This window comes from Lagenorhynchus albirostris, chromosome 7 (assembly GCF_949774975.1).
Source record: "Lagenorhynchus albirostris chromosome 7, mLagAlb1.1, whole genome shotgun sequence".
Classification (NCBI taxonomy): Eukaryota; Metazoa; Chordata; class Mammalia; order Artiodactyla; family Delphinidae; genus Lagenorhynchus; species Lagenorhynchus albirostris.
The window spans coordinates 52,859,520-52,886,696 of record NC_083101.1 but is presented as its reverse complement, the minus strand read 5'-3'; the positions used below and the strand labels follow the sequence as shown (position 1 = coordinate 52,886,696).

Genomic DNA, 27,177 nt, shown 5'->3' with positions numbered 1-27,177 from the left:
CTCAGTCCTAGGTAGGGGTATGGTGTGATGTGAACTGACTTAATGACAGTAAAAAAAAAAAAACACACCAACTGTGTAACAGGATAGAAGTGAAAAGTCATCTTTATTTCTTATAAAAAATTTTTATTGAGGTACAGTTGACATATAACATTATATAGGTTTCAGGTGTACAACATGATGATCCAGCATCTTTATACCTTGCAAAATGATCACCGCCAATAAGTCCCGTTACCATCCATCACCACACAATGTGAACTTTTATGGTTTACTCTCTTGGTGACTTTCGAGTGTGCTCTACAATATTACTGACTATAGTCACCATGCTGTATATTCCATCCCCATGACTTATTTTATAACTGGAAGTTTGTACCTCTTGACTCCCTTCACCCATTTTCACCTACTCCCTAACCTTCCTCCCTTCTGGCAAACATCATTCTGTTCTCTTGTTTGTTCATTTGTTTTGTTTTTAATTTCCACATATAAATGAAATCATATGGTATGTCTTTCTCTGTATGACTTCTTTCACTTAGTGTAGTCCCCTCAAGGTCCACCCATGTTGCTGAAAATGGCAAGATTTCTTTTTTCTTTTTTTACAGCTGAGTAGAATTCCATTGCATATACACACCACATTTTCTTTATCCATTCATCCACTGATGGACACTTGGGCTGTTCCCATATCTTGTCTATTGCAAGTAATGCTGCAGTGAACATGGGGGTGCATATTATCTTTTCAAGATAGTGATTTTGCTTCCTTTGGATAAATACCCAGAAGTGGAGTGGCCAGGTCATATGGTAGTTTTATTCTGAATTTCTTGAGGAACCTCCATACTGTTTTCCATAGTGGCTGAACCAGTTAATGTTCCCACCAGCAGGAAGGTCCCCTCTTCTCCAAATCCTAACCAACACTTGTTATTTCTTGCCTTTTTTAGAACAGCCATTCTAGCAGGTAGAAGTGATGTCACCGTGGTTTTGATTTGCATTTCCTCTATGATGAGACATCTTTTCATATGCCTGTTGGCAATCTGTATGTCTTTTTTGGAAAAATGTCTATTCAGATCGTCTGCCCATTTCTTAATCAGATTTTTTTTGTTATTTTTATCAGTTCTTTATATATTTTGGATATTGACCCCTTGTTGGGTATATAATTTGCAAATATTTTCTATTTAGTAGGTTGTCTTTTCATTCTGTTGATGGTTTCCTTTGCTGTGCAGAAGCTTCTTAGTTCATTGTAGTCCCACTTGTTTATTTTTGTTTTTACTGACTTTTCTTTTGGAGTCAGATACAAAATTCATCACCAATACTGATGTCAGGTAGCTTACTGCCTACGGTTTTTTCTAGGAGTTTTATTGTTTCAGATCTTACATTCAAGTCTTTGATCCATTTGGAGTTAATTTTTTGTGTATGGTATAGGACAGTGGTCTTGTTTTATCCTTCTGCTGTCCAGTTTTCACAACACCATTTATTGAAGAGACCTTCCTTTCTCCATTGTATATTCTTGGCTTCAGAGTCATAAATTAATTGGCCATATATGCATGGGTTTACTTCTGGGCTCTTTATTCTGTTTCACTGATCTGTGTATCTGTTTTTATGCCAATACCATAATGTTTTGATTACTACAGCTTTGTGATACAGTTTGAAATTAGGGAGAGTGATGCCTCCAGATTTGTTCTTCTTTCTCAAGATTACTTTGGCTATTCAGGGTCTTTTATGGTTCCATAAATATTTTAGGATCGTTTGTTCTATTTCTGTGAAAAATGTCATTGGGGGACTTCCCTGGCAGTCCAGTGGTTACGACTCCGTGCTTCCAATGCTGGGAGTGCAGGTTCAATCCCTGGTCGGGGAACTAAGATCCCACATGCCGTGTGGCACAGCCAAAAAATAAACAACAACAATGTGATTAAACCAGCCAAGATAACTAAATATAATACCACAAAAACTCAAAAAAAAAAAAAAAGTCATTGGAATTAATAAGGATTGCACTGAATCTATATATTGCTTTGGGTAATATGGACATTTTAACATGACTAACTCTTCCAATCCATGAGCATGAAATAGAAATTTCCATTTCTTTGTGTCTTCTTCAGTTTATTTCACCAGTGACACAGTTTTCAGTGTACAGGTCTTTTACCTCTTTGGTTAAATTTATTCCTATGTATTTTATCATTTTTGATACAATTCTAAGGGGGACTGTTTTCTTAATTTCTCTCTCTGATAATTTGTTGTTGGTGTATAGAAACACAACTGACTTTTGCATATTGTATATTTTGTACCCTGTCAATTTACTGAATTCATTTATTACTGAGTTCTAACAGTTTTTTGGTGGAATTGGAAAGCTGTCTTTAAAAGAGAGGGGAGGGCTTCCCTGGTGGCGCAGTGGTTGAGAGTCCGCCTGCCGATGCAGGGGACATGGGTTCGTGCTCCGGTCCGGGAAGATCCCACATGCCGCGGAACGGCTGGGCCCGTGAGCCATGGCCGCTGAGCCTGCGCGTCCGGAGCCTGTGCTCCGCAAGGGGAGAGGCCACAACAGTGAGAGGTCCGCGTACCGTAAAAAAAAATATAATAATAAAAATAAAAATAAAAGAGAGGGGAAAACAGCCTGTGAAACTTGAAGTGGAGACATAAAAGCCCTGTTTATGAGAAGAAGCAAAACTCGCTCTTCTAGTGTGGGAAGGCAAGCCCCCACGTGTGCTTTAATGGTCCTAAAAAAAAAGTCAGTCCCTTGGCAGTGGGTGCCCAGGAAAACAGGGTGTTCTTAAGACTGAATGGAAGGACATGCAAATACTACCAACAACAGGCTGGGGCTTGATGGTCATCATGGCTTGGGATTTACTGAAACTCTACAGAAGAGCCAAGCCTCCTAACAGGTTAAAAATAATCCTGAACGTAATGGCACCAAAGTAATCCCTGTCTGTGATTTTACTTGGCTCCTTTTCCAACCTGCGCATGTGAAGGTCAATGAGATCTCAGGTGATTCTATTTTCTTTCCCTCCGTCTTCCATATTTCTCATTATGCTTTTATGATGGAGAAAATCCCTCCAAATAAACTTTATTTTAAACTTTACTTTTCTTAAAAAATAGTAAGCTCTGGGTGTTCTGCACGCTGACTATAAAAACGCGGAAAGATACAATTCATAAAACTACTAATAAACGGTCATTCATTAGATTGGTGCAACACGATAAAATGGTGGCAAATAAAACCCCTAAACTGGGTTTGTTAACTCTTCTGCAAAACACATGTTCATGCCAGGGATTCCCCTGGAATGTTAACAATGTAATCTGTTAGACGCCACAATATCCTTCCCAGACCTTCCAATAATGTCCCATGACATTAGTGTATTTCTTTTTAATTAAAGTAAATGCAAACAGATTTGGTCTTGATAATGTGGCAGGAGAGTTGATACGTTTCAATGAACAAAACAGATCCATTTTAGCAGCTGTTTCGTACTCTGCTTGGTACAAGGGATTAAACAAAATGGCAAGGTGGGTCGTTTCTTCTTGATGGCAAAGAACTAGAGAATTCTTGGTCTTGGTCTGTACAGAATTGCCGAAGCCCCCAGCTACCTGAGTAGAGAAAGCAGCCCCCGGTGGCAGGTAGGTATTCCCTTCACTGGCTCTAGCACGCTGGTATCCTGTCCATCATATACTGTCAGCACAGAGGACTCAGCTCAACTATCCAAATGTTACCAACGACCAGTTTGTCCTGTACACTAGATCAGGTACTGAGTCCACCAACATGCTATAGAACCCCTTGTCAGGCTGCATTTTTGAGAGAAAGCCTGGCTAAGAACAAGGAGAAAAATCTCACCCACACCCTTCCGAGTTTTAGTTCCTGGCGGTTGAGTGTCAGCTGGAGCCAGACCAGGGCAAACCCACCCAGTCCTTTCTAGGGCCATCAAAGACAAAAGTCAGAGAAGGGCAGGCAGAAGAGACGGGCTGTGCTCTCTTCCTCACCCCCATCTCCTACTTCATGACTCCAATGTATTGACAAGAAAACAGGCGCAGGGAGGTGAACTGACTTATCCAAGATGTCACACAACCGAACAATAACACATCTGGGACCAGAGCCCTGATATCCTGATGCCCTGAGGCCTGGCACTCCACTGAGTTAGGAGAGGCAAACTACGGAAGAGAACAGAACCAGTGGCAGCCTCGGCAAAGCTGAAGTTTTGAGGATATCATTTTAAATAATCTTTGGAAAATATTCTACAAGGCCCAAGGGAAAGATATTTTTAAAAAAACGGTGTCCTGCATTAGGAATATACTTTTTACGATGGACTATATGACCCTAGAGACCTTAAATATTGGATTTCAGTAGGAGTGGCAGAACAAGAGTCAAGCTTTGCCTGGAGCAAAGTTTCATGGTCCTGTCTACAATTTCTCACGATTCCGACAGTTCAACATTCTTTAATAGAAAATAAGAAAGGAAGCCATATGAAAGGTACATGGTCTTATACTTAAAATCAGCACTCTCCGTTGGAGACTCTCTTGTACAGAAATAGAAATGAAAACCCAATTAATTTAGTACTTTTTTGCCTTTTCATTTTGAGTTAGATTAGATATATTAATCTGGTTTTTGTTGGAAAAGAAATGAGGGTTTAAGCTGGAAGACAGCTGTTGTAAAATCTAGGAGAATTTCCAAGGAATAGCTGGGTTGAAGCAATGGTTGTATTTTTTATGCGTATTTAAACAATCTTCATCAGTGTGTTCTGAAATTAGAACAGAGCCTTCAAACTCTTGAACAGCTCAAGAACACTTATGTCAAAACTGCACATGCCTTTAGCATTCTTTTAGGGAGGAGATCTTTACATGAAGACACAGATTGTGAATCTAACGGGAAAGAATGCCAGCAATTTCTACCTTGATCCACACTGGTAAACAACAACAACACAGGATTCTACTGACTTAACCAAAAGGACATGGAGTGGGACCAAACCTTCTCTCCTAGCCCTCGTCTCTGGCTGGTACATTCACTTATTCACAACTATTTATGGAGTGCTTACTATGCATGAGGTACTGTCCCAGTGCTGGGATATGGCAGTGGACTAGACAGGCACGGTCCCTGGCTTTCCTGGAGCTTGGTACCAATGGAAGAAGCCAATGAGATAACCTTTAGATGGCGGCGAGGGCGATAAAGAAATTAACACAGGTTATGTGACAGTTACCGGCAGGGCCTGGCTTTTTCAGCTAGGGTGGTCAGGCAGGGTCTGTCTGGAAAGCGACCATTAAGACAAGGAGACAACCATGGACAAGCTGGGAAGGAGCCTTCCTGGAAGTGCACAGGATCAGAAAGACAGCCCAGTGTGGCAGCCACCCAGAGAGCAACAGGAGAGGAGGAGATTCGAGGGCCAGGCAGAGGCCAGATGGCCATGGCCTTGGAGACCGTGTTAAAGTGCTTGGATTCAATTATACTTGAGGGAGGCTGCCGGAGGGGTTGATGTGGGGAGCGGCGCTGCGGGTAGAGGGTCATCGGAGATGCTATGTGCTTTGGAAAGCGCCCTCTGACCTCTCTGAATAGCCACCTGAACTGTCCTGAACAAGGAGGAAAGCTATTCTCTAAAACACCAGCAGTCTGCAAATGTCACATGCTTCATTCAATCGTTCTGGTACCTAAATCCCCCAATCCCTTTTTCTTTTGTCAAGCTGGATGGGGGATACACTATGCCGTATTTCTCCTCCACGGGAGGCCAAGCAGGGTGGCGAGAAACTCCGAGGAGCAGAGGTGTGGCTGTTAGGGAGGCTCGGGTCTCCCAGAAATAGCCAGGAGATGAATGCCATTGCCAACCGTGTTTGGAGGCCATACCATGTGCCAAAGAGCAGCTGTCCTCCAGAGTCTGAGGATGGGACGAGGGAAACTCATAAATAACATCCCTGGAGACATGACACTAAAAGTCTAACATGAAGGAGGATGCGTGTTGTTTAAACTATGCTGATTTCCTGAACCGCTGAAAGCCCTCCCGAAGTTCGTTCATCTCACAAGCCGTTTTCATCTCTATGAACTCCCATCTGTGTACACCTAGAGACCTGTTCCTGACAAGCTCTTTAAGGTGGCTAAGTGTGCAATATTATCTCTAATAGCATTTCTCAAATCTGGCCCTTCATTGCACTAATAAGGCAGGCCAGCCACGGTGGGGAACGCAAGCTTGACAACTAACACCATTCTCCCCGTGCATGCCCCGCAACGTTCAATAAATGGGCGTTGAATGGAATGCGCTTTTTAACAGCCTCCATCAATGGACCCACTGATCAGAAAGCAGGGGATGATCATCACTGAAAGCACAGTAAGAAGGAAAAGGAAACCAGCTTCACGTGCTTTCAGAGGTTGTCTTTAGGTAGGTGGAGGAGTCCCAGCACATTAAAGAGAATGCAACTCCACCCCGGATCGAGAGGCCTGACCAACATCACATACCTAGCTGGCAGCAGGGCAGGGACCCACGTACCAGCCTCCTGACCGCTAGCCCCGTGCTCTTCCTGCAGCCACGGAGGAAGCAGAAAACCAGAATGCGAAGAGTTGATAGCTGAGTGAGTACGGGTTGGAGGGCGTGAGGTGAATAAATAAGCCTGTAGCCATGTCCCATAACAGACTCAGCAAGGAAACGTGTCCCCCTCCTTAATCCCACTTATGAATGAGGATGGGGGCCTCCTTCTCCACCCCTTTTACTTTTCTTCTGTTGCCCCAAACCTTGCATTTGAGACGCACAAACAGAACTGTTTCATTTCTTCTCTTCTTATCACCTAGGTTTTTCTCTGAAATAATTTAATACTTTTTCCTTAATAGCTATTTTTTTGGTAATCTTTATATACCCAGCTCTGTGTTACACACATTTAAACTTCAGAAAATCCTACGAAGAATGAGCTAGTATTTTCCCCATTCTACAAGGAAGCTACGAGAGGTTACACGAGGCGCCCAAGGTCACAGGGCAAAATAGGTGGAACTGGGATTTGAACCCTGGTTCATCAGAGACTAAGGTTTTCATCTCTTATCCACAATCCTAAACTCCCTTGAGAGACAGACATCAAAGACATAGTTCTGACACCCACCCAGACATGAGCACAGTAACAGTAAAGTCCCCTGCCCTGTCTCTAACTTCTTAAAAAAACTGTACCTTCCCCAAGCCTCACTGGGAGAATGAAGTCATTTCACAATGTATACCTATATCATAACATCACATGATACACCTTATGTACATACACCTTTTATTTGTCAAAAATAAATGAATAAATAAATGATTTCATAGCTTTATTGATAAAGATAAAAAAAGTAAAAAAGACCAGAACAGAAAACAAATCTTGATTCAGAAAAGCAGCCACATATATTTCTAAAACCACCTATTTCTATGCCGTGGTTAAAGATAACGTGAATTTATTTGGGCTCCTTAGTATCTGTAAGCTCGATCCACGGTTACTTTCAATGTCTGAGTTAGACTTCAGAGCTGAACCCCAATTTCAAATGGTTAAAAATTTGAGACTTGAATTTCCAGGCATCACAGTTTTAAGAATCAATTGAAACAGGTCTCTCTCACTTCTCGCCTTTAGTTAGTATTTTAGTTGGCCCTCTGAGGATACTTTCTTCTATTAAACGGACCCTACTGAATTTTGACCAAAGGGAACATAACAGGTCCAATCGCTGTGAAAACAATCTAGCCAATGGACTGAAGAATAAAATAAAACTTATAGAAAGTTATCAAAATTCTTCTACTACCGTCAAATGTTTCCCCCAGACAATTCACAACTCTGACCACCGTTAATTAGTTCAATACTTCCTTCCTGAAGTGCTGAAGGACCTTGAATTTGGCAAAACCCAAATCCATTTTCTAGGGCCTTAGCTCTCCCTTGTGTATAAAAACGGAAATGCAGCTTGCTAGCCATTTTGCCCCAGTAAATCTGATGACCCAGGTTGAAGAGCTAAAAAACGCCATTTGGTAAAAGAAAATGAATTTTTATGTCTTTTAACAAAAAGCAAGGAAAGATGGTACAAAGTGACAAAGCAAAACACTAAAGGTATCATGCACATTATACTTTGGATAAAGGATCCCCCAAAACCTTGCCCGGATAAAATGAGGTCTTTGGGGAGAAAAGGACATCTCGAAGAATCACTGATGCTCTCAGCTGTGATTATGGCTAGGCGATTCCAGCCCCTGTCTGGTTTCAGGCTGGATCATATCGTACTTAATCCAGCCCAAACAGAGGAGACATTATCCTGTTTCAAAGATTTCTAGAGAGAGAAGAATCCTCTTCGTATAGATGAGGAAATATTTTGTTATTTCTCATTGTGCATTTCAACAGAATTTCAAATATTTTGTTTGAAATCCCAACTTCTTTAGACTTTCTCAGTACTTTTCCCAGTTCTTTGTGACTACCTTTCCTTGGATTTCTCTGCCTTTTTCCCTGCGTAGGTTTTAGCACAGGCTGGTGGTAGTGGAAAGCTGACTACGGGACCTCATCCTGTATTTCCAAGCTGGTGTTAGGTAGCTTTTCAAGACATACAGGTAAACTCCTGCGTGTTACTCCTGTTACATGTTACTTTACCGATTCCCTCTATTATTATATGGTTCAGGAGTCTCTTACTCTGTTCTCTCCACTTTGAGCTGTGGGAAGGGGAAACCCCCAAAATCCTTCTAGGGGTCAGTAGACCTAACTATGGAGATGTCATTCAGGCACTGAAACTGTGGGAAACTCAGGCTCTTATCTGGTGACAGACTGGTTGAAGGGAAAAATGATGTTCTGTGCTGCCTTTCCTCAAGGTCCCTCTGGAAATCCTGGGGCTTCTAAAACTAGCTGTGTCTATCATGAGTTTTGAAGATCTGAGTCTTACCCCCATCATTTACATAACACGGTTTGGGACCCAACAGTACAGAGCACTGTAGAAACAGAGCTTATACCATCACCAGGGGCTTATAGAGTATACCAAAAGAAGCACCCTCACACTCATACATAAGGACCGCAGTGAGAGACACCAGCAAACAAGAACCTTTCCAAATTACAGTTCTGAGACATCAGATCGACTGTGAAACAAAAGCATATTCCAAAGTTTGTTCCCTCCATCAGGCTGGCAGTTAAATATTGTACAGAGCACATAATTTAGATTGCATTCCAATTATCTTCAAGTGCTGAAGGGCACGAATCAATCACTTGGCAATTAAATTCTGGGATGTCACTAAATGTTTAGGAAGGGAAGGATTCTGAAGTTGGCAGAAGGACCAAAGGAACAGGAAGAACAGAAAAACCAGGCATTCTGGAATTCACCCTCCCACCGTTTAGTCTTACAGACACCCCAATTTTACAGAGCTCCTGCCTCAACCATGATTACAATACTAGCAACATCACAGCCCGTGCACACCTGGCTGAAGTTAAACCAAAAACACCTGACCCCTTGGGCTCATCAGACGTCTGCCAATTTAGCTCTACTAAGGCTTGCCCTCACACATAAATAAAGATGTTTTTCCAAGAAATTATCAATGTGAGCCAATTACTGGTTATGTGCAAATGCACACACACACACAGACACACACACAGACACACACACAAAATACATAAAAGAGCACTATTATCACCTTGGGTACCCCATGGGAAAGCTATAAAATGGTAATGGACATAAATAATTTTTTTTTTTTGCGGTACACGGGCCTCTCACTGTTGCGGCCCCTCCCGCCGCGGAGCACAGGCTCCGGACGCACAGGCTCAGCGGCCATGGCTCACGGGCCCAGCCGCTCCGCGGTACGTGGGATCTTCCCAGACCGGGGCACGAACCCGTGTCCCCTGCATCGGTAGGCGGACTCTCAACCACTGCACCACCAGGGAAGCCCGGACATAAATACCTTTAAAACCACCATTAGTATTCTCTTCCACACTTTCTAAAGGGACCGTTCCCTGTTCAGGGGAGCCACCTATTGCCTTGAGGAGGATGAAGATAACGTGGTAAGCAAAGACGACGAAAAAGACAAAATGACACCACTGACTTCCAAAAGAGGATTTGCGAGTCTACCGTCAGACAGCAGTCTAAATCAGGCTTCCCTGATGGAGAGGAGTTCCCTCAATTCCAAAGGCTCCTTGTAATCAGGAGCTAAGCCAGGTGGGCAGGGATCCCCAGAACTGCTCTAGAAGCCACAGTGAAGAGCACCATGGCCGGGCCACGTGTGTATGGGAAGTTGCTGTAAGACAGGAAGGCAAGATAGAGAGCCTTCTGCCCTGGGAGAAAGGGAGCTGAGAGGAAGAGCGGTGAGAGATCAGCCCTGAGGATATTGCTGCCTGCAGTATTTGTAAGCCATTGAGCCAGCCCCTCCCATGTGGATGAGACCCCAGTAATAACTCTACACACTGAAGCTCAGTGGAGCTTCCTGGTTGGTGAGCACACTGATGTGCCCGGCGGGGATGCCCCCCGATTCCATGAGGAGACGGCAGGGAAACTGTGTCCCCTCCTAGAGATCCTCCTACGTCCCTCTTCAGTCGGCTGGTCCTCCTGATTTGTATCTTTCATAATAAAACTGTAACCACCAGTAGTGCTTTCCTGACCCTGTGATTCATTGTAGCAAATTACTGAACCTGAGGGGGTCATGAGAACCCCTGAACTCAGAGCCCGTCAGTCAGCAAAGCAGGTGGCGCAGGGATGCCCAAAGTGTGGCTGGCATCAGAAGTGAGCCCGGTCTTGTTGGGGAAACTGAGCCCTTTAACTTGTGGGGTCTAACTCTGGGTAGTTCGTGCCAGGACTGAATTGCAGTACGCCTAGCTGGGGCTGAAATGAATACTCACCCTTCAGGCTCCGAGCCTGGTATATTTGGGGGGGTTGGCGCAGGGAGCAAGAGGTATGAGGCTATAGACGTATCCGGGGGCACATTTACTGTGAAGGCATTAATGAAGCGTGAGCTTTAGGACTCCCGAGGCTCTGGGAGGGTCCCTCACTGTGCATTCATAGTGTCAGATACTTTGACAGAACTTGTAAACGTAAGACGTTTCTGTATCGCTTGTTTTAAAGACCTCCCTGACCCACCCAACCATCAGATTCTAGAGGCTTCAGGCCTGACAAGCCCCTGGTGGTGAGGCAGCGATTTTTGCAAAAAGGGGCTGAACTCTCTTGCCTGTTGTATAGCACAGTGGGTAGAAAGCAACCAAGAGTCTGAAGATTCCCAACGAGGGCACAAAAGAGCTGAGAGCACTACAAGACCAGAGAGGCTGACAGTCTTCATGGGACTTCAGACCGCAGGAAAGCTGACCACTAGAGACTCGGGCCGGGACCCCAGACCTTAACAGCACATGTCATCAGAGGCGCCCAAAGGATAAGGTGGGACCAGCTGCATGTCAAGACCTCCAGGGACAGAAGAGACCAGCAGTCCTGCGTTGAGCCCAGCAGAGATCCACAGGACAGGATGCCTGCCCCAATGCCATGATGAAACCCTAGCTTCTCCGTCTATCCAGATGCCACCTTGGGGAGGAAGATGGGAAGGAGCTCTGAGGAGAGGAGAGAAGAAGCGCATACAGGGCATGGATGTTGAACTGACTATTCCCAAAAGATGAAGTTCACCAAAGAAATTTAGGTTTCCTCAATGGAAACTGAGATTCCAAAACAATTTTTAAAAACTTAAACAAACAAACAAACTGGGCTGTGTTTGAAACTGTGATCCTCTTCATTTAAAATAACATGAATACAGAACAATTTTTTTTAAGTCTTCCAACTAAACAGATTGTCTAAAGGACACTGTGGGAATTTTTAGCATACTATGATTATATAATAAAACCTGTTTGTGATGAAGCCATAATACAATTTTCACAGAAAGTGGCCACAGCACTTCAATTCAACCTAAGTGTTCTGAGGCGGCGACTGCAGCCTCATCACCAAAAGCTTACCTTCCTGGGCTCACAGACAGACCACATCTCCCATGCCCCCTTATAGCTAATGCGGCCACATGCCCGAGTTCTAGCCAATGGGATGCGGGCGGAAGCGACAGAGATCCAGGCGGGCCTGGTCCTTACAACTCAACACGCACCACTCCATGCTGCGCTCCCCGCTTCCAGCTCACAGGGACAGGGATGACTAAGCTGGACAGAGACTCTTCAGCCTGGATCCCTAAACAGCCACGCGGAGAACAGTTGCCCCCGCCAACCACAAACACCCACCTTGGACTTCTATGTGCGAAACAAAATTCAATTTTTTTGGACAGGCCCACGAATAGGGCATGTTTAGGTCCATCTGTTGCAGAAGTGAACATTACCCAAGGCTATACTCTTATACATCAATCCAGGGCTATTTCAATCTGGCAATCCATGGGCACTGACTATTTGCACACAGAAGTCCTAACAAGATCCAGCGTGTCAACAAATCAGGAAAGCAAGTATGTCGGCAACTACCAAGAATACTAGGAAGTTGGATTTGAGCCGTGACAGAAGAACAGGCCAAGAAATTCAAGAGCCCGGGGGAAATGCAATTAGTATTTACTTGTGAAGGCATCACAGAAGTGGTAGCATTTGAGCTGGGCCCTGAAGGATGAGGCAAGTTCCAAAGAAAGAGGAGGGGAGGGGAGTTCATTCGAACTGCAAATGAGTCCTCGAACGTTTCATCCGGTGGGAGGTGATGCTAAAGACAGACAAAATATTGTTCTGTTCACCCCAGGGAATAGGATGAGAACCAGCGAGGAGCAGCTACCAGGAAAGAGGATATTCGTTCACAGGGAGGAAGAACTAACAGCTGGGGCTGAGCATGGAGGGGTCAAAATGCAGACGAAATGCAGAGCGTCTCCTCTACTGATGGCCAGCCTCTTGGCAGGGGCGCTGCAGAGAACGTCATCTAAGCACGGGGTGCGGAGCTGTCCCATTCAGCTGCCTCCAGCTCTGGGGTTCTATGGGTCTGCGATGCCTCTACCAAGCCATCTTGGTACAACATTGCCAGGAGAAAGGAGAGTTACTGCAGCCCTGCTACAGCATTTCTCACGCAACAGTCCAGGCCAACCTCCCTTTCAAGGCTGAGTTGCTTAGGTTCGCCCACTGTGTTCAATCATCGGCCGGTGGAGACGATCTCTGCACGCCCAGGCCCACGAGAAACCCTTGAATAAAATTTTATTACCACAAAAAGCTTAACAGGCTAGTATTAAACAGGATTTCTGCTGGTGAGCAAGAAAGAAAATGACTGCAAGCATCTGTTTTGAAGGCTAAGGCCAGGAGGCATTCTGCATTAATTGCATGGCCTGGTTAACAGCAAGTTACCAGCTCACACCAAACAGGGATGCACATTCCCCGGAAGATTGGATTACAAAAAGCTGTATTACAATAAAGCTGTACTGAGAACAGTTTCGTCCTTCTTGGGTGACCTGGTATCTTGCAAGGCACCTTAAGGTGAAAACTACGAACATCAATTTCATGGTGTGGTTTTGTAAAACAAACTAGTTTTCCATTTTTAGACGTGCACATTATAGACAAAAGGATGTGAATCCAGTGAAGAAACACCACCTAGAAAAAAAAGGGAAGTCTACTAGATACACAGATACTATCCTAACATTACTGGTAAATTAGAAACTTTCCACTTTCCTCTTCTAAGGTTATCGTTTCATCTTCACAAGCATTCATTGAGTTTCTACTGTGTGTTAGCATGGTGCTAATCATCAGTGATATAAACTGAATGAAGAAGAGAAAAAATGAGGTATCCTAACCGTGAAAACTTCCTAAGATTCATAATGTTATTTTTTGAAGAGCATTTGCCACTGATTATTGAAAAAATGATAAATTCAGCTACCTTCTTGCCCGATAAACGAGACTGTTTTGCTTGTAGTGTCTAGAGGTTATACATATATAAAGACTGACTTTAGAATGTTGCCCTAGACTGTCGTCTCATCTCCTGTAATATTCCAGGTATTCAAATTACTGCTTACATAAAAGAGAAAGGGAAAAGAATTTTCCCAAGCTCATAAATGAATATTAAAGTAAACCTCTTCCCATTATAGAATGGGTCTTAATTATACAACTACAACCTCACAACAGTGAAACAAAAGAAATCCATAAAACCATATTCTGGCCACTGGAATATTTGGACGCGACAGTACAACGGTCACACACAAGTTACATTTCATAGGCCATTGCTCAACCATAAGTATGAGAAATGCTTTCTTAGTCTCTTTCTTTTCAGGATACCACAGGCTTCAATCTTTTCGAAATTTAGGTCATGCCTCTGTCATCATACAACATCCTGAATAAGTCACATCTCAAATGGTGCCAAGACCTGTCCGCCTTTGATATCCAATCTTACAATACTTCCCCCATCGCTTTTTGACCCACCTACCTACTTACAGCCCGGGTCCTAAAATCCAGGTTTTACAAAGCTTGCGAACTATATTCCCTTTCAATAAAATGAAGAACTCACAAAAACAGCTTCTATTTTGTTTGGTTTTCACCGAACCACCCTTATTATTTCCAGCACGCATATACCGGCGCTGCCTGGAGCTCACATCCCTGATCGTTCTACCTTGGTACTAAGTCTGCTCCCAATAACAGAAATTACGGCTAAACCTTCAAAGGGAAGATTCACACTGGCCTCAGCCTCACACACGTGGCTCCTGGGAGCATTTTGATATTTCTGTGCTCGAACATTAGGAGATAACATTCCTCAGTCAAAATGAGAAACTGACATTTTCCAAAGCAGAGAAAACAAAAAACAAAACCCCTGAAGTACAGAATACTGTTTCCAAGTGTCAGTGACCCGAGCCCCAGGCCCTAGTCCGCGCTGGCGACGGTCAGGTCAGATTGAGCTGACATCGAGCCCCCACATGCATCAGCGCTCACTGATTCTGTTATTTCTAGTCAGCCGTGTGATCCTGCGGAATCACCTAACCTCTCGGGGCCTCAACTGCTTCGTCTATAAAACCAAGAGAGTACAAAGGCACCTTCCAGCGCTAATGTTCTTCGGGTCTAGGAAATAACGTGGGTAGAAGAGGCCGCTGTCCTGAACGCTCTCTCTGCGAGACTTGCAAAAGTGAAACTCCGATTAAAGACCATGAAATGAGGGGGGACAATTAACAAGTCCTCTAAGGCCCTCTTCCACATTTTGATTCTAACTCCGAGAGAGTGAGGCATGACCAGGCGATCGGTCATAAAACATTAGTGGGTCTCATAGCTCTCATAACCCTGTGTTTCCAAAGGCCAATTCTGCCCTTGCAAAACAATTCTTCATTATCTTCCAAGGCCCTGCCGTGAAATGTAGAATGACTCCACTGCAAGAGCAGAATGACTTTATCTATGTTCAAGAGGCCCTTCCCCTTCTATGGGCAACTGGTCCCTCTCAGACAGTTCCAGCCTCAGGCCCCTGATTTCTCTGAGCCAACAACACTCCACGTAGCAAGAATTCGAGAAAGCCACACCTACCCTCAGCCACTGCTTCTCTGTGAGGGCGTCGCTGTAGTCCACGTCCCGGCGCTGGCGAGACCCCCTCCCGAAGATCTTCTCCTCCTCTTCTTCACACGTCAGCCGTTCCACCTCGGCGTCATCTTTAATAATCCAGGAGGGCAGCTCATCTTCCTCCATCAGGCGGGGCTTGCGTTTTGGGTTCCGGGCATCCTCCCTCCGCCGGTCCATGTCCATGCGCTGGAGGGATGAACAGAAGTGTCACCAAAGGGAAAGGGGATTCGGTACGGTGTAGACTTGCAGCACATAAGTCTTCACAAGTCACCTCCTATGGCTGCAGGGTCCCTTCAGCTTCTCCCACGGAGCCTCTGTATCCTGGCTGGCTTGTTCTAGCTCATCCCCAAGGCCTAAATCTCTTCCCTTCCCCTGTACCCATCTTTGAAATTTACTTATGCACTTAAAAAAATACTCTTTAAAAAATTCCTTTTCTTAGTCTATGTGGGTGCAAAAGCTTCCCCCTAAGTAATAGTGAGAAAATTCAAATTGGGGATGTATTTTAAAAATGATTACAGCAGGGCTTCCCTGGGGGCACAGGGGTCGAGAGTCCGCCTGCCGATGCAGGGGACACAGGTTCGTGCCCCGGTCCGGGAAGATCCCACATGCCGCGGGCGGCTGGGCCCGTGAGCCATGGCCGCTGAGCCTGCGCGTCCGGAGCCTGTGCTCCACAGCGGGAGAGGCCACAACAGTGAGAGACCCGCGTACAGCGAAAATAAATAAATAAAAAATAATAAAAATGATTACAGCATAAATTGATAGAACATTGTAAATCAACTATACCACAATAAAAATAAAAATGAGTTAAAAAAAATGAGCTCTGGTGATACAACTCATTGCTGCACTGGTATAGAAGTATTCTTCAAGCATATGAAGGGGAAAGTTCATTAAGAAAATTTCCTTTCCCTCAATAGGGTTCATGCTTTTAATTAAAGAGCCAGGAAAAAAAAAAATCAGCCACCCAGCGTCACTATAAAATAGCCACCCTCGGTTGGACTCAGACATGTGGGCACATAACTGGTTTATTAATCAGTTGGCCATGAATGCATTGAATTTTTAGTGCACCCTGGGCTCTGGGAGAGGAATGTCCCTCAATTCTTTAGCTTTCAAAAAGCTTAGCTCTTATGAAAATATCATGCCACAGTGACAGACCTCAAAGGTAATCTCATCTCAACTGATATAAGTGAAATGGCTTCCTTTCAACAGCCTTCAAAATGCCTATTTCCCCACCTCCTGCTTTCTTTTTTTAAAATCCAGTGTGCTAGTAAATAAATTAAGTGCCACATACTTGCCTTTAACCTATAACTAAACAATTTGATGGTTAAAGAAAAACAAATAAAACCTCCACTGAATTGTTATATACGTTCGTTATATGTATCTATCACTGGCTAGACCATTTCTACAAGCGAACAGACCATTAACCATTAAATGATTTACCTTTTCCCTCTTTCTTCCTTCAGTTCTACCGTACTGAAACAGGGATTCAACATTAATTTTTTCTTAAGAGCTGAGAGTGGTAACAAAATGTAAATGAAATTTCTATTTAAATCCAAATTCGACCTCTAGAATCTATTTAAAGTTCAAAGTTACTTAAACTATGCTTCAACATTTTTGGAAATCATTGTATTCCCAAGATGGGGTAGGTTTGGAGCATGGTGGAGTCCTATTGGTAGATAAATGTGGCCGTTCTGTTCTGTCATATGCTATAGTTAGCTGGAGAGGCTGCTCTTAATCCTGCCTTCCAATGCTCTGGATTCAGAAATGGGATCCACAAAACCTTCATAATTAGCACACAGAGGATGCCTTGTTAACAGCACAATCTAAAGAGGGGCTTCTCACGGTAATCTCCTAATAGTTACTAGATAGCTATCAAGAAAAATCATTTTTTTGTTACGGCACTACACAGAGATGATAAAATACTGCCACTTCAATTTTTGGTTATACGATTACCATTTCCTATACCGAGGACTTGTAAAATGACTTATGCCATGCATTAGTCCACAACTGAGAAAATAAATCTCTTCTAATACAAAAGAAAATAAATTGCACTTGCTTTTTTTTTTCTTTTAGGAAAGACCCCCCAAAATATTTTTGATGCAATTTTTAATAAGCTTAAAGTTCTCATGATTGTATCTCTTCCCAGAGATTTCCGCTTGCAGAAGACCAGTACAAACTTTGAAGTTGATATTCAACTAAGCATAGTTAATTATTCAGATACTACATGAATATGTTTGTCTTAAGACCCAATAACCTTATGCTAACAAGTACAATTACTTTTAAAAGTACTTGTTGCCTTTGGAGGGAGCAGGGCAGCTTGAAAGCTTCATGTTTGTATGTTAGCAAAATGTTTCAGATATGTATCTTGACCTGTCAAAGATCTCTTTTAGGTAGAATTCACAGGTAATCAGTGTAAGAGATAACTTTCCAAGTCACATTTTTTAAAAGGAGAAAACAAGAAAAATGTTCGAAAGAAAGGTTTTATTTTAAAGAGACTATCTGCTTCATGTGTGTTATTTAACTACAGTGCCTATGATATAAAATCAAATAATACGTCTGTATTAATTTTATATAGGGAGCTAACTTTTTGTTTTTGTAACAGTGGATAAAGAGTTTAAATATTCCAACTCCAAATCTAGCTCACATTCCATTCTTGTTTCTCACTACAGTTTTTAATCTGACTGAACTGGCAAGGATTCAATTTCATTTCCTGCCCCCTGGTGGAGGTGCTAATGAATAGTGAATTGGCCAAAGGCAGCCGGCTGATGAGAAGATTTTAAAAAACCAACACAAAGCAAACCAAACCAAAGTGAACTGAAAATCTGTATTATCCAGAAATGAGAAGCCAACCTTTAAGAAACAAGCACAACATTCACAAAATCAAAATGCCTACAGAGGAGTATATTTCCCTAACCAGCTTCACCTGTTCCAAGCCTGATATTTCCCAAATTAAAAGAAGACTGTGCCTTGGCCAGACATCCAATTTTTTTTCCCTGAGGCTTTCAATTTCTACAAATACCCAGCCGGAAAGGCAGAAAAGAGAAGTACTCTTTTTCTCTTATTTCAGGACTGCTGATGGAAATCTCCATCTCTGGGCCTAATCTAATTTGTATAATGGCAGACAGCTTATCCTTTCCAAGGGCCTCGAGAGTATCTGAGGCTACAGCAGTGCTGAATTATTGCCAATCAGTGATCAGCCAGGGAAGCTGAGGGCCTCTTGCCTCGGTGTTCCCTCGTCATCTACATTTTAATAAGTTCCTCAAAGAGAGAAAAGATGGTCTACTTCCTACGTGTATCTCTAATCTCCCCAAACAGAGAATAATCTATAAAGGTGGTGATTGGCAGTATGAGTTAAGAAATTTAGGTTTTATGAACACCCTATGTCGAACATGCTGGTAAAGTCGTTTTTCTGTTATTTCTCTTCAAAATGGCCTTAGCTGGGTAGGATGGTTCATTTAGGAGGGGAAAAAAGTGCACATCCCAGGGTAGGACTTATTCCCATGGCTACCTAGAAGTTTCCAGAGAAAGAATTAAATGTCCTTTATCTTGAATCACTGTGTGTGAGCACGATCATTGTTCCCAAAAGTCACAAAACCACAAAAATAACGTCAGCCTCCATGCAGCTGGGGTTCCCTTCTCAGACTGCCTAGGCTAAAGAGGTGGAAAATGCAAACCCTGTGGGTCCTATTTGGCCCAGGGTCATATTTTGTTTGGCTTGAAGTGTTAAATACTAATAAAAAACTGAATTTAGTTGCAAACATTTTGAAGTCCGGAGACTGAATATAAAAACCTCACTTTCTAGCTTCTCTTGAAAATTTGGAATTTCTGGCTACGTAGGGCTTGCAGCTCTGTCCCCCCGAGACAAAGCAACTCCCATTCACCGTTCACCACCATCCCCTCACCCCTGTCCACTTGCTTCACTCGTGCAAATCACTTGTCTGAGACCTGGGGGCTTCAAATTTGGGACCTCTGATTTGGGGGTTCCTCAGCATTCGACCACCAGAGTTACAGTTCACATTTATTTACTCACTCCATGGTCAGGCTAAATGTTAGAAAGATCAAAATGACTGAAGGTATTGGTGGGGGGAGCCTTGCAACTTTGTACATCCTGACCTCCTCACGAGGCCCGAAATTTTGCAAATGCCACCATTCGTTCAATAAATATTTATTAAGCAACTACTACGTGCCAGAAACTGTTCTGAGTGTTGTGCATACAGAGATAAATAAATAGCTATAGCAAATGCCTTAAGAACACAGTCAAATGTGACTTCTGAGGGCCTCCCTCACCAGCCAAGGGGGTTGCTCCCTTCCCTACTGACCTTGAGGCAGGCCACACACATAATCAAATTCGGGTTTCAGCAAAATTGCAGATGACTACGTATCTTGGAACGTCAAGGTTGAAACCATGGATGTTAAACGGTCAAATGTCAAGGTTCTTTTGCATCTGCTTTGTACCGGTGAAATGCAACCAGTTTTGATCTTTCAGTGAAGTCTACACCTTGATGCACATCTGGAAGGTTGCTTAAGCAGACTCTCTTCAACAATAACAAGAGGCAGGACTATGTCATTTTAGTTGCTCTCCGCCCCCCTGCTGCGCCCCCAGGGAGCATATTTGTTTTGATTGCTAAGGAGACAGCTAGGGAATAGCTGTGAACTCTACCTAGAGGAGCAGGGCAGGTTTCCTGAAGGATGCTGGCCAGGATCAGAAATGAGCTGGAAGTGGCGGGGGGGGGGGGGCGGGGGGTGTCTGTGGTAGGCTGTAGACCACGTGGCCTGTCCTGAGGACGCAGCTGCTGCGAAGCCGTAGCCAAACGCTTCCATAGAGAGATGTGGGCCTGGTATTACTGCCCATGTTCAGTTTTCACGAGAAGCCAGAAATCAGGATTCTTTCTGCGTTGGCAACGGATTCGAAATTTTTAAAAAAGATATGGCATGGGCCAAACAAAATATGTCTGCAGGCTAAAGCCAGGCAATTTGCAGGCTCTGAACTGAAGGAAAGGCCCAGGCTTCACAAATGAAATTTGGCCAGGGCACACAGGCCCCAGACATCTTGTGTTTAACAGAAAAGGAGGGAGAGGAATGAGGCATTTGTTTCCATGATTTTCTATAACGTTACCATAAAAAGATCAAATTCCTCCTCTCGTCGAGCGATCATTTGGTTCAGAGTCTCATCGTCGGGTACTTCATCTTCTTCCTGGGGTTAAGACCAGAACAGAACAATTTAACAGGCTTCCGGAGAGAGGCTGGACAATTGGGCTGAGGTACTGATAAGTAAGGTGAATCAGTCCTCCAGACCAGTGGGACCCCATTTCTCAAGCCAGAAGGGAAACAGAAGGGTCACTGGGTATAGTACTTGCCATTATTATTTTGCAAGCAATTCAAACCATCTTCCCAGAGCAAAATCTGTTTAGGGAGGAAAGGTGGTGCACTCTCTAAGACATACTGGTTCTCTCGGGGCAGGGGTGTATCTTGATTCCCTTACTTTTAGAACAAGTTAGAACAAGTTATGTCTCCCCGCCTCAATGACCTCATCTGTAAACTGGGCATGACATTTCCTTCACAGAGAAGATGTAGGATTTAAATAAGGAAATCCCCATGAGAAAGGGCCTAATATTAATTCTTTTAATTCTTTACCTTATCCCCAACATAAATGCTTATTTTCAAAGCTTTACAAAGGACATGAGTATGTGAAACTTAGTGGCAAGGCACCAAGCAAGACCATAAAAATCATACACATATGTGTGTGTGTGTGTGTGTGTGTGTGTCGGATACATAGCCTTTAAAATATGTTTAATATGTATTTCGGTGGGCACTGTTACGCTCATGTTAGAGCTGTGGACACGACAACTCAAAAGGTAGCAATAACAAAACCTCCACAAGACTCTTCTTAATGAAAATCATTGAAATGAGGTAGAGAAAGCAACTGCCTAAGGCCTCACATTTTCATTTGACAGTATGTTAGACCAAGGCACCTTATGGCTCTGAAAATTCCTCAGAAACCAACAGTTCTCAAATTTTTTAGAAATGTTATGCTATGATTTTCACACTTTAAAAAAAAAGATTCTAAAAGTTGGGCAGATACTACAGAACTTACCGCCCAAAATTATTTTTATCATATGTCGAGCGAGCTTGTTAGAAATCAAATGGGGCATTTCAATGTATCAGCAGAGGGACGAAAGGGAAACCCAGAACTTCAAACATCCAATTTCCCAAATCCTACGTTCAAAACAAGGCAACCTGTTCTAGAAAGAGGACGGGTGGCCTAGCAGCTTAAATGAGATGACTCTGCCTGTTCTCAAGATAATGTCTTGCGCACCGTGTCAGAAATGAATGCAATTCAATCAAGTAAAAACTGATGACTCAAGATAAGAATTACTTGTGAAAAACTTTCTATGCTAGTTCATCTCTAGATGGAAGGCACTCTGTCTAAACACATTATTACATTTCATCTGACAATGAAATAGACTAGCTGGGAGTGGGCTGAGACTTTGTACTTTAAGGTACAAAGAATTCGGTTAATGTATCCACTGGGGAAAAGATGTCCTGCTTCTGCCCACCCTATTCCCAGGGCCACGTTATCCCCTCATCACCTATACAGTGTCGGGTTGGACTTCCCCCCAGCCCAAGATGAAAAGATGCTCTTGTAAACTGGCAAGAGGCCTGTCTATAGTGGTCTGGCCTTCACAGAGAACAAGTGGGCAATAAATCTTCCTGGGTTCCTTGTGCCCGAGCGTTCCATGGTCCGTCAACCATGGTGATGCTGCCTCTGACATTCAGGACCAGAGCCCTTGACTGCAGGCTATCAGTGTCCCCAAACATTTTCATATCAGGACACATGCCATCCAGAAAATGATAACATTTGTCTGACACATGGAGAGCCTGGAAGGGGTGTGGAGCCCCAGCCAGGCTGCCCACCGTTAGAAGCCACCGGCGCCGGATTGCACTGCAGGCCCCACCTGGTGGCCCGCAAGGTTAGCAGACATTCCGTCCTGTCCAAAATGTCCATAAGACATTTGGTTCATGCCGAAAGGTTCTTGAAATTTGGTCCCATCCAAAACGTCCATGAGTATATTTGGTCCCTGACAAGTGGTTTTGGATAGGATCAAATATCAAGGACCCTTTGGTCCGGACCAAATGTCCTGCAGGGGCCCTCAGGACTGGGAGGGATCAACATCTCCCTGAGGCTTAGGAAGGTTGGAAAGCTCCAGGCAACCCTACACTCCACCTAAACCAGGCTGGGGACTATCTTCACAAGGCCTACACACAACAGAAAGCAAAAACATCATGGAGACTCCTGGCTGGGTATCAGCTCTGCCCACACCTGCTTTGTGACAGTATATATCACTCACCCTAGTATTTCATTTTTAAAATTTCCATGTGTGTAAATACCAACAAAAAAAATCACCTGAAAATCTGATTCTAAATGTGTATCAGCTATTTCAATTTTGAGAATCAAATCTGTATCAAATATTCAACTTCCAGAATCAGACGTGGTAAACTATTTGAGATCAAAATTTTAAAAACATGCGTGAATGTATGTGCATATGCATTTTTCATCACTTTAGTGAAATCTAATAGATAACTAATCAAACATATAAGACTGACAAGTGAAGAGGTATAACAGAAAAGGGCTCTTCAATTTGCAAAAAGATTCATTTCAGGATGACTTTAAATATCAAGAACTACTTCACATTTCCACTTATTTCAGAAAAAAAAACTACATGAGATTTTTGAAAGAATTTGGTTTATAATTTATAGAAGATTTCAAAAACATCCTACTTAAGGCAAAATCAAACTACAGTTGACACTTGAACATCTGGGGTTAATCTGTGTATATCTTACATGTAAATTGTAAATCGGCTGTCTGATTCCTCTGCACCCATGGAGTCAACCAACTCTGGACCCATGTAGTGCTGTAGTACTTACTACAGAAAAACATCCACATGAAAGTGGACCCACACAGTTCAAACTGTGCTGTTTAAGGGTCAACTGTATACCTAATATACGCAATGAAAATAGTATTCCACATGAATAGATAAGATAAACCCATTCTTCCACTTACGAACATGGGCACACCAAACCAAATTTGTCCATCCCAAGCCAATTTTATGGTAAGGACTGGCACTGGTATTTTGTTCAGTTTTCTAGACTACATAAGAACTATGTCTTTTAATCTATTTCAAATCCATCTGGGGATGAAAATTTAGTATAGAATTACTAAGACTGACAATCTAAAAAAATACAGCTACCCAAAGATCCCCTGAGAGAAACATAATCAATGCACTCTTTGAACAATGTTGGCAAGTAAAAAGAGATTTTTTTTTTTAGCCAATAATTTTCTCAGCCGTTGGTCAGCTCTTACAGGAGCATTTGGAGTGGAGGTTAAGGTCACTCTTTTCCAGTAAAAGTATGACTCAAAGAGCTAAAGACAGCTGTGAGGGCTTATCCTACAAACACACTGAAGTGCTGTGATCCCTGATAAAAAGGCAATAGAGACAAAGGGCTCTGAAGGATGGAGAAAGAAAAGGCAAGGAGTGACCCTTCCAGCTTTGTGTTGTCTCATCTGGCAATTTTGTTCCTGCAAGTGGCCTCTTTGCGGTTCTGCATCTGGCCTACAGAGGGCAGCACTTACAGTACAATCAAGCATGCAGGCTGCACCTCCCGGCAGAAACCAGGGAAGCTTTGGATGGCCAAGCCTTCAGGTCCCTCTAGCAACTGCTTTTTAGACACTCGTTTGGATGTTTCACAGGCTTTTTGTGCTTGGGGTGTAACAAAGCAGCTAATTCATTCATTTTAATTCACCCCAGCCCAAGAAATTCTTTAAAGAACAAAGAGGTTCTTCCCAATCCTTGCAAGACACAAGATCACTGATTTCACAGACTTGGCTTTCTGGGATACCTCATTTTCCTCTTCGTGCTCCAGTATGGCTTGCAGGAATGCCCTCCGCTCGTGGCTTGAAGACTTCTGATCAAACATGCCTGCCTGGATCACTTTCTGATCCACATTCAGCTTGTACTTGGCGGCTGCGAGGATCTTTTCCTCCACACTGTTCACGGTGCAGAGTCTCAGCACGCGGACCTCGTTCTGCTGGCCGATGCGGTGAGCGCGGTCTTGTGCTTGCAGGTCCTGTTTGAGAAAACCACGTGTTTGAGGGCCACTGTGCCTGGATTAGCCTAGCAGACAGGTCACCCACCCAAGAGGGAACTATGGAAGCGTTCTTTAACCCACCTTCACTAATGCAAGATTCTGCTTACATTTTCAAAATATACAAGCTACCTTCTTCGGAAAAATTCAAGGTCATTCCTAGTTGAGGGAAACTGGGTTCAAATTAGCCAACTGAAATACACCTCAGGGTTTGAAATCCAGGTCTCAAGATGTGTGTGTGTGTGTGTGTGTGTGTGTGTGTGTGTGTGTGTGTGTGTGTGTGTGTGTGTGTGTGTGTGTGTGTAATCTGTCCCTAGGTTCACCATCAGATTTGTCCCTAACTAAAAAAAAAATTAAATAAACAAAAATAAATTTGGTGTCAGAATTATGACTTGGATATTAACTAAAACTAACCCCTAAGTTGCAAGGTTAAAGGAAGGCATTAAAGATGATTTTTAAGACATCGCTGAATTATACACACATACATTATACACATAAACACACACTGTTCATACAATGATTACCCATGTAGCAAATTTCCTGGGATCTAATTCCATCAAAGGCTCAATCTTTAGTTCGGGGAATGAAAAGGATTGCTAGCGGAGTAGTAAACTGGACAACTTTGGGGGCACAGAAATTTAGCACTATGTATCAAAAGTGGTGAAACTGGGTATGGCCCCTGACTCAGAAGTTTCAATTCTTGGGAAGGTATCCTACGGGAATAATCATGGATATGCACAAAGACTTACAGTAAGGATGCGCCTCTCAGCATTATATATCATTTATAATGTTTTTTTAAAAAAGCAGAATTAAGTAAACATTCAACAATAACAGATTGGTTAAATAAATTACAGTTTTTTACTCTATGTATATACAACATAGTACATTAAAAATTATACTCTCATTTAGAAAACTTAATGATACATCATAAAGCTATAATAAGTGAAAACTACAAGTTATATATGAGTATGTACATTATGATCTTCTGTGCATACATTTATCTGTACCAAGAAAAGGCAGGAAGGACAAATACCAAGAAGCTAATAATGTTTATATCTGCAGGTATTAAGATTATAGGTGTTATTAAATTTTCTTCATTTTACTTTCATGCGGTTTGGCAATTTTTTTCTGCTTTGAATGTATATTACTCTTATAATAAAAAATAAGGTTTTAATGAAATCTTTAAGTAAAAACCGTCATAAAGCTATGAAGCAGAGTTACCTAATCTTAAGGCTATGCCATAAAAACTTCTTGGTACATCACTTTTGTTCATTCTGGTCCAGGTGATGATCTCTCCAATGCTAATTAGCTGTTTCCATGTGTCCCCCATTAGACCCGTGTACTTTAGGGCAAAGGTCTGTCCCCTGCATCCTGCATCCCTGGCACCCTCTTTTGCACAGAGCTGATACCCTGCTACAGCTGTAAGGCCATCGTCTTGACCAGATGAGTTTCTTGGTCACCTAGACAGCACAAGGAGACAACAGGCCGAAGTCTGCCCAGGAGACCTGTCTTTGCTGCAGGGACCTTTACAATTAAATGACTAATTAGGCAAAAGGTTCTCCTCAGAAGATATTTGAAGAAGTGACTATAAATATGGGGGAGGTGAACCATGAATACAGCTGGGACTCATCCAAATTAGATTATTTTCCAAAGAGGAGAAAGTGAGGTGGGTCATTAAAATCCAAAGTGGGGGGCGGGGCGGCGTGGAAACCCTAAACGTCATTTTCTGTCGGAGCCCTGAGCTCAGTCATCTCTCTCCACACATCTTCCCCAGAACGGCTGAGCAGCAGCCATGCTGGCAAGTTCTGTGTCATCAACCTCCTGATTATTTCCTAGAAAAGGGGTCACACACTGCTTCCAGAGTGGGCCCAGTGGTAAACAGTCCAGGCTATCTTGGCCAAGAGCAAACACTGAGAGACTGTTCTCACCAAGAGGCTGATAATCGTTTTTCTTTCTTTTGCAATTTACATTTTTATACTTTTAAATGGGAGAACCATTCTTTGCTTTCAGGTGGTCCAGACTCAGGTTGCGGGCCAGACTCAGCCCTGGGTTGCAGTTTGCTGACCCCTGTCCTAGAAGATGCTGATAACCTACAAAACACTAAGGTACAGGTGGCGGCAGAACATGCCAGCTGAGGAAGTAGAGGGCATGGACCATCTACCAACAGGGTAACAAGTTCTTGAACCCCTGGGTGCTTACAGCAATTAGTTTCTTGCTTTTTTTTTTGGTGGTGGTGACAGCAGTGGTGGTTTTTTGGTATGTTTAAGATGATCTATTGAGGGACTTCCCCGGTGGTCCAGTGGTAAAGAATCTGCCTTCCAATGCAGGGGACGCGGGTTTGATCCTTGATGGGGGAAATAAGATCCCACGTGCCGCGGGGCAACTAAGCCTGCGTACCACAACTACTGAGCTCGTGCGCCTCAACGAGAGAGCCTGCGTGCAGCAAACTACAGAGCCCGCGTGCTCTGGACCCCACGTGCCACAACTAGAGGGAGAAAACCCGCACGCCACAACTAGAGAGAAGCCCGTGGGCCACAACGAAAGATCTCGCATGCCTCAACGAAGGATCCCGCGGGCCGCAACGAAGACCCGACACAGCCAAAATAAACAAACAAACAAGCAAACCCAAAAAACAAGACAAAAAAACTTTAATGTAAGATGATC

At 43.3% G+C, this 27,177-nt stretch overlaps 1 protein-coding gene across 4 annotated transcripts in view; it reads right to left on the bottom strand.

The window, feature by feature from the left end:
• The window catches only part of SMARCA2 (SWI/SNF related, matrix associated, actin dependent regulator of chromatin, subfamily a, member 2), a 172,936-nt gene that overhangs the window by 49,898 nt on the left and 95,861 nt on the right, over positions 1 to 27,177 (bottom strand). For all 4 annotated transcript variants that reach the window (XR_009541587.1, XM_060155018.1, XM_060155017.1 and 1 more), the window contains exons 25-27: positions 24,268 to 24,495; positions 20,486 to 20,563; positions 15,340 to 15,558 (exon numbers count right to left, since the gene is read on the bottom strand). Coding sequence is in view for 3 of the 4 variants with exons in the window: in XM_060155018.1 (XP_060011001.1) it covers positions 15,340 to 15,558; positions 20,486 to 20,563; positions 24,268 to 24,495 (525 nt within the window). In the remaining variant the exon portion in view is untranslated. The remainder of the gene's footprint in view (positions 1 to 15,339; positions 15,559 to 20,485; positions 20,564 to 24,267; positions 24,496 to 27,177) is intronic.